Below are 8,574 nucleotides of genomic sequence, written 5' to 3' on the forward strand. Positions count from 1 at the left end.
CAGAGCGGCTGGTAGTTTCGAACTGCTGGCCTTAAGGTTCGCAGCCCGATTCGTAATCACTACGCTACCAGAGCTCCTTTTAGATTACATTATTGTTGGTTAGTACCATGGAGTCAGTTCCAACTCATAGTGACCCTGCACAGGGTTTCTGAGGCTGTAAATCTTTACAGGAAGAGAGCACCTCATCTTTCTCCCACAGAACTGCTGGTAGTTTCGAACTGCTGACCTTGAGGTCGGCAGCCTGACTCATAACCATTACGCTACCAGAGCTCCTTATAGATTACATAGGCATACTAAAATTCTTAAATTACAAATTTTTCGTTTTTAATAGAGTTATGAATTATTTAAAGGAATGCTAAACTTGGTGCTTTTTTTTTTTTTTTTTTAAGAGAGTGATATATTCTAGTAGAAAACTTGGGGGTAAATGTCTAGATGATACTAAATGCAGGTTGAACAACAATACATAAAATAATTCCTAGTGGACACCTGCAAGTTCTCTAATATTATATCGCAGGGTTTCGTCTTGTTTCTCTCTGGCTTTATACCAATCACTTGGATGCATAAATAGAATTCTTATTTATAATGTGCAGATTTCCAAACTCTGGGAAAGGTGGCTGGTGTCTTATTTCCTTTGAACCATCTTGGATAGTTGTTGGTCTGATTTGGGAAGTGTTCTAGGTCATCCTGCTGGAAGAATCTTCATTATGACCATGCGGCTACATCACCATCTCCAATAAAATTGACTCCCAACTTGTAGAATAAGGTTTTGTTTTTGAAAAAGCAAATTACTATTCTAAGTAATTTAAGTGACCAGCAAAACTCTCTCGAAGGTCTGGAACCCTACCTTACTGTTGCTTGTCTCTCCTAGTGATTGAATCCTTGCTTTTTACTGGGACATTATTTTAAACAACCAGTTGGTGTCCAATCACCTACAACTCATGGAGACTCTTTGTGTGCCAGAGTAGAACTGCGTTCCATAGGATTTTCAATGACTGCATTTTCAAAGTCAACCACCAGGGTTTTCTTCTGAGGTACTTCTGGGTGGACTCTATGCTACTTCACTGCCAGATGTTTGCATGAATTACAAAATAGAAATGTTCATAGCACAAAGCAGCACTACACCAGGTTGTTAAGGCTTAGCATAATGACATGCACACTGAATTCAATTCAATTTTTTGATGGGTTATTTTATAACAGTTAAAAAGTTTCAAAGATAGAACATGCCAACTCAACTAATAAGTTCCTTCATAGAAATGTGCATATTATTAGGGTGAGAAGGCTGTTTATCAGGAATAATTTAGAAAGGAACCCTGTGTATAGAGCAAGGTTGGAGCTCTTTTGTCTTGTTTCAAATAATTTTTATGTGCATATAATTTTTCCCATCTAAATCAGGCTGCAAACCTCAAGGTCAGCAGTTCAAAACTACCAGCTGTTCCGCAGGAGGAAGATGAGGCTTTCTGCTCCCGTAAAGATTTACAGCCTCGGAAACCCTGTAGAGGGTCGCTTTGAATTGGAACTGACTCCACAGCACATAACAACAACAATTTTTATATTCTTCAGAGATCCTAGTATAATGCCTTGAAGATAATAAACACTCAAGGTTTTGCTTATTGAAAAAAAGATAAAGATTTGTTGGTGTTGTTAAGTGTCTTGAGTCAATCCCAACCCATAGCATCCCTGTTTAGGGTTTCCAAGGTGCTGATGGTGAACTTGAACCACCGACCTTGAAGTTTAAATCTAACTTTGCAGCCCAGAGCATTAACCCACAGCGCCACATCAGATAAAGATAAAGATAAGATACACAAAATACTATACCTCCATGACACCAATTGAAGAGAATGTAAAAAGCTGTTACCACACCCCATTGAATTGTGACCTGATTCATGCCTGAAAGTAGGAAAAAAAGACATTTATTTCTCTCTGAAGAAAAAAAAAAATGTCACAACTGCAATAATTCAGTAGGATAACAATAGATAATAAAAATGACTACTCTTTTCCTATAAATTATCATTCTCTTTGATGATAATCTTTGTTTAGCAAGAAAGAAAAGGAAGGCAGGCAGGAAGGAAAGGAATGTCACTAGTGTATGGGGAAGTATGATAAGAAGTGGCCAAGTTGAGCAAGAAAATGGAAATTCCATACTTTCAAAATCACTATGAATTAATTATCTTAGTAGGACTATTGACCCTTGCTAAAATAATACTTCTCCTAGTCTTTCTCATCAGACATTTTCTGCTTCTTTTCTACATCTGATGATAAAATCTTCTCCTGACAAGAATGATGCGCCTGCTGCACGAACGCGAACTCGGCGGGGCAGCCGGATGGCTTTGCTCGGCTGGGTTTTGGCGGCGGGTGGCTGGCAGGGCCGCTGGGTTCTGCGGACCCCACACCAGGAGGAACTATGCCCTGCGCAGGTGAGAACTCTCTGAGTCCTCAAGGTTGGGAGTGAGACTGGAGTTACAGAGAGGTAGGGGCGGTTGCCAGGGTTTTCCCACATCCAGCAGCCCCTGGAAAATGGCCTTCTCAAGGTCACTGACCTTAACTGAACCTTGTCCTTGCCTAGAGTCCGAAAGTCCCCGCCGTGCCCGCTGAATCATAGGCGATTTGCAGCGCCTTGCTCCTAGACGAAAAAACACCGCCACTTAGAGAATTGCCAAATCTAACCCCCAAAACACCAAGATTGCTTCTTGGCCCCCTGCCGCTCTCAAACCCCAAAGTTCCTTTTGTTCCTATTTCTCCTATTGGGATATTGACTTATGAGCATTTCTTCCTTTTTGGTGCTAACTATGAGAAGCACTCTTGTAGTTGTGATTTGCAAGTACACTTTTAAAGAGATTTGGGGACTCTAGATGAATCCCCTTCCCAGAGCCGCTGCTAATAACGTATGTGAACCGCTGAAAAACAAAGGAGGATTTCGTTTGAGCTTTCCGCTTTGTACCCTTTCGCCTTGCTTGTAATGCGTAGCTGTTCTGTGCACTGAGAACAGTTCTTAATTTCTACCAAGTACTTAAGTGAAATCGAATTCTCTCAATAGCTTTGGAGAGCCACCCCATTTTTTGGGTTCCTCTTGGACATGGATAGTGTGCTAGTGTGGGGCCACAAGGTGATCCCCACCTCTCTGGAAGCATTCCCAAGCTGGTCAACTGCTAGGGATAGTAGCAGATATCCACTTTTTTTTTTTTTTTTTTTTTGTCCCAAATGCTGGAAACATCTTATAACTCCACAAAGCCCAGAAACTATCATCTGGCAGTTCAAGACTGGGCTTCCAGAATGTGGGTACTGTGGACGCGCTGTGAGCAGCTTTCCTGGTACTTGACAAGGGTGGTTTGGAGTAGTGACTAAAGATCATGCCTTTTCTGAGGAGTGGCTTCCCAGCCATGTCCTCCTCAGCAATGGGAACCCTGCGATTGGTTTGGCTAAGGCCCCCTACCGCCATCTCCCAATCTTGGTCAGCAACATGGAGCTCCTTTGGATGGCTGAAGCCAAGATGCCCAGGTTTGGTCACAGCAGGTTCCTCCTGTGCTTGGAGGCAATTTACAGTAAAGTCACAGGCAAAGAACTGAGCTATGAGGGCCTGATGGGTAAACCTAGCATCCTCACATACCTTTACATGGAGGATCTGATCAGGCAGCAGGCAGAGAGGTGGGGCTGGGCCACTCTCATCCAGAAACTCTGCTGTAGGTGATACCCCTATATCTATTGTTTACCATGCCAACATTCTCTACAGCACCTGCACATGGCAAAGCATGAAGGGACAAAGGACCCAGGAGTCGGTGGTCTGTACCTCCATCCTGGTGTGCACTGACATATGCAGTCCCAAGAACCCCAAACCCATGAAACCTTCACAGGGCTGAAAGGAACCTCCATTCCATGGGCACTGGGACTTCAACTTCAGCCCAGGGATCATGGAGGCGTTGTGAACCACGGGAACGAGGCTGTGCACCAGGTTTTCCTCAAGGAAGGGTGGGTTCTGTAGTGAGGACTGAGGCAAGGGAAACATATTTGCTGGGTTCTCAAATCAGGGCCTGGCTCTCTTGCCCCTCTCTCCCTGCTGCCCTACAGTCATCGTATTACTGGTCACTTAGAAGAAAACAGTGGGAGGCAGGGGGCAGGGAGAGGGGAGTCCTGCCAATCAGTAGCCACAGCAATGTGCCCTGAGTGGCAGTTAGAGTGAAATGACTAGTACTGCCTGAACCCCATTCTTGTTTTGCCTCTACTGACAGTCTAACCTCAGGCCAGTCCCTTAAACTCTGTGCCTCAGTTTCCTTCCATTTCAGTGGGGACTTCTGAATAAAAGGGTAGATGGTGTGGAATCATGTGGAGGTTTCTACAGGGCTTCTTCACTCCTGGGAGGGACCATTGCATGCTGGCAAGATATCAGCATTTAGATCCTGCTTTTGACCAGTCTAGTTTATTGTCCAGAGATTTAGGGATTATTTTTCAAATTTAAAAATGATCATAATAAATATTCATGATGCTGTCTCTTAAAAAGAAAGAATTATACACCTATTGTGCTCTAGAAGCACATCTTAGATGAGAAAAAAAACAACAAACAAACAAATTTCAGAACTTCCAGAGAGAAAAGATTCTGAATGTGAAAAGATAAAGGAAGAAGAAGCACCTTTTAAAGTTTATAGAAAAGACTTTTATCTGTAGCAATCTCAAAAGAAATACACTGTAGAAATTCAGAATGATATCGACATTAGTTTACAACTGAAGCTACATTATTCAGTTAGTTCTACTAAACTGATTATTTAATAAACCAAGGCCATCAAGCCATCTATGACTCAGTGATCCTATATTTCATAATCAGCACTATTTAATCTTACCTATTTAATAACACCTGAGGCCTGAATCTCACATTCAGAACAAAAGCAACTAAATAAAGCTCAAGACTTATTAAATAGCATAAAACATCTGATAATATTTTTAAACCTGGAGACCCCATAACTCATGTATACAGGATTCACTTTCAAAATTTGTTAGCAACTGTAGGTCTTCTTTTTATAATAGGCAAAGCAAGCCCGGAAATCTTCCCAGTTAGGAGAAAACTACTTAACAGAACATATGCATAAATTGTTATTTAATGAGATGTCCAACAGTATTACTCAACTCTCAATATTGTTTGTCAATAGCTATTGCAAGAAGTATCATTCAAAGTTAATATGAGAAAGACACCTGGCCCAAATATCTCCAAAAGGAAACATAGTTATCTTTAAGTATTGGGTGATCAGTGTCTCTTTACCTTTCAACTTGTTTGAAGCACATTATTCCTTTTCAGAGTCAGGCCGCTCCTCTTGTTGGTTGTGTCATTGTCTTCTTTTCCTGCTGCCTACCTGCCAATGATCATTTCTGGTTTTCAGCTATGAGCAAATGGAAATGTCAGCAGAGCCCTGACCTACATTTCAGATTCTTGAAGAGAAACTCAAACTGTCCAGTTTGAAATGACTAGTTCTCATTTCACTATTTGGGAAAACCCAGATTATTTTAAATGAACTGCTTTGTCAGTACTTTTTTCTCCCTAGCTTAATTGTAAAACGATTTTTTTTTCCAAGAAGTAGAGCACAAATTTACTTGTCAAATTTTTAAGACATAAAAAAAATGATACTTAGTTTTAATTCATAACCAACACTGATATTGATTATAAATCTGTTTTTTAAAGAAACAAAAATATAAATGTTATAGTTCATTTAATCAAACATTTTTGTTTTTGGATATCTATTATGTGTCAGGCATTTTTCTGGGCATGATAAAATAGTGATTAATTACAGATCAGATTCTTTGTTTCATTGTTTACAGTGATTGAATACAATTCAACTCTTTTGAACTATATTGCTCATGGTTTAGCAAGATTCCACAAGTGATTTATTTTAGTGATGAATATTTATTTATTTATAATAGAAATAGAATCAATGGTCACTAACAACAAGAAGCATCAACTTTTCTGGTGTGCCCTACCTCCCCAACTCTCCATTTTTATTTATTCAATATGCATTTCTTTTCACTTCATGTGCTCTCTTCTACTGTAAATGACAAATCGCTTGTCTCCTCTTCAGTGAGCATCTGAACTTTGATTTGTCTTTTCAGTTTTTATTTCTGAGTACCTAGCAAATTACAATAATCTGAGAGACCATTTAAACATTCCTGTACTTAGATTCATTCTAAGCAGTTAAAGATGTGGGAGTTCACATTGATATTGTTCAAAGATTTCAATGATAAGGAGCACCAAGCGTTGAAAAATACTGGATTCTCTGAATAAGGATGACCTTGAAGACAATTGATTTTCAAAGAATAGTAAAATGGAGCAGAACCATAGAAACATAAAGTTTCTATGAGTCAGAGCTGACTCTATGACAGTAACAACAATCAAAATAAAATTCTAATCTGTGAAGGAGAGAGTGTATGAAAACATTTCAAGTACAGAGGAAAGAATATGAAAGTAAGGTGGATATTTTTGGGACTGGAAAGTTGCTTCCCAAAGTTGAAGGAAATAGGATTTGAGCTGGAAAACCAGGTCAATGCCAGAATGGAATGGATTAAGCAATTCCTTTATCTTACAAGTAATGAAGAGATATCAAAAATTGCTCAGCAGAAAAATAACATAACCAAGTTGAATTTTAGAAAGATCATTCTAATTATGGTGTGGAGAATTGATTGAAGATGAACAGCCAGTTGTGATGCTATTGAAAATCAAAGGCAGTAAGAACTGAGAGGAGGAAGTAGAACTGAGAGCTACTGTGATGGCTGATCTTACAGGTCATCGTGATCAATAAAGCAATGGTGTCCACAGGTGGTGTGCAGTGAACAACCTGTGTGGGAGGTTAAGGATCTAAGATCACCAGAAGTGATTCCCATGACATTAACTGAGCACAGAAAAAGTGGAGGAATACAGGGACAGGGAGGGGCTCACAATGAATTTTGTTTGGGGCATATAAGGTGAAGGGGCTCACAGTATGTCCAGAGAGAATAATATTGAAGGTCAATTACTTTTGTTGTTAGCTATCATCAAGTCAGTCCCTGAATCATGACAAACAACCACAACTTGACCTTATGTCAACCCATGCACAAAAGAATCAGACTATTGTGATGCATAGTGTTTTCACTGGCTGGTTCTTCTAAAGCATTTGCCACACCTTTCTTTCTTAGTCTGTCTTAATTTGATAGCTCTGCTGAAATCTGTTCAACATCATAGCAGCATGCAAGACTCACAGACAGGATGGACTTGAAGTGCATTGGTGGTGTCTAACCTGGTCTCCCATGTGGAAGGAAAGAATTGTGCCTCTGCTCCACCTTTGCCCTCATAGACCATTGTCTGCCACATTGTCCCACTGCTGAATTGATGCTACTCATAGTCACCTTACAGAACAGAGTACAATGCCTCCTTAGGGTTTCTGGAAAATCTTAATCGAAGTGGACTGCCTTATCTTTTTCCTGCAGTGACTGGTGGGTTCCATTTACTGACATTTTGGTTAATAGTCCAGTACTTAACCCATCACCAGGGCCTCTCTAGGTCATTATTGTTGTTGCTGTTATTAGATGCCATTCAGTCGGCTACAATTCATAGTGACCCTATGCACAACAGAATAAAACACTGTCTAATCCTGACTTGTCAATCCATTTCCTTGGGAGTCTTCCTCTTATGGGCTGACTCTCCTCTTTACCAAGCATGGTGTACTTCTCCATGGACCATCCCTTCTAATAACATACCCTAAGTATGAGAAACCAAATCTCACCATCCTGAATTCTAAGGAGCATTCTGGTTGTATTTCTTCTAACGCATATTTGTTTGTTATTCTGGCAGTCCACAGTACTTGCGATATTCTTTTCTAACACCAAAACTCAATTCTCCTATTGTCTTCCTTATTAATTGTCTGATTTTCACAAGCATATGAGGCTACTGAAAATACCATGGCTTGGGTAAAGTATCCTTAGCCCTCAAATGAATACCTTTGTTTATTAACAATTTTAAAAGGTCTTTTGCAGCAGATTTGCCTAATTCAGACATCATTTGGTTTCTTCACTGCTGTTTCCATGTTTGATTGTGGATCCAATATTTTCTCCACTTTGTTGTTGTTGTAATGTGCCGTGGAGTTAGTTCTGACTAATGACCCTGTACAGGGTTTCTGAGGCTGTAAATCTTTACGGGAGCAGAAAGCCTCATCTTTCTCCCGCGGAACAGCTGGTAGTTTCGAACTGCTGACCCTGAGGTTCACAGCCCGATTCGTAACCACTACGCTCCTTTATCATGATGTAATTTATTGGTCCCAGTGTGAGAAGCTTTGTTTTCTTTACACCTAGGTGCAATCCAAACTGATTGCTGTAGTCTTTAATCTTCATCAGTATTTTAATTCCTCTTAAACTTCCAGCAAGCAAAGTTGTAACATATGTATATCGCAGACTGTTAATGAATCTTCCTCCAATCCTGATGCCACATTTTTCTTCATATAATGCAGCTTCTCAGATTATTTGCTCAGCAGACAGATTGAATAATATGGTGAAAGAATACAACCCTGGGAGACACAGCTTCCCTGATTTTAAACCATTCAGTATCCCCATAGTCTATTCTAAATACTG

At 40.1% G+C, this 8,574-nt stretch overlaps 1 protein-coding gene across 1 annotated transcript in view; it reads right to left on the minus strand.

Moving 5' to 3' along the window:
- IL23R (interleukin 23 receptor) overlaps window positions 1-1,885 on the minus strand; it is a 142,540-nt gene extending 140,655 nt beyond the window's left edge. Inside the window, exon 1 of the mRNA XM_006862496.1 lies at window positions 1,816-1,885. Within this exon, the coding sequence (XP_006862558.1) occupies window positions 1,816-1,885 (70 nt within the window). The remainder of the gene's footprint in view (window positions 1-1,815) is intronic.
- Between the last annotated feature and the right edge of the window lie 6,689 nt (window positions 1,886-8,574).

The sequence above is a fragment of the Chrysochloris asiatica genome, unplaced genomic scaffold (genome assembly GCF_000296735.1).
Source record: "Chrysochloris asiatica unplaced genomic scaffold, ChrAsi1.0 scaffold00048, whole genome shotgun sequence".
NCBI lineage: Eukaryota > Metazoa > Chordata > Mammalia > Afrosoricida > Chrysochloridae > Chrysochloris > Chrysochloris asiatica.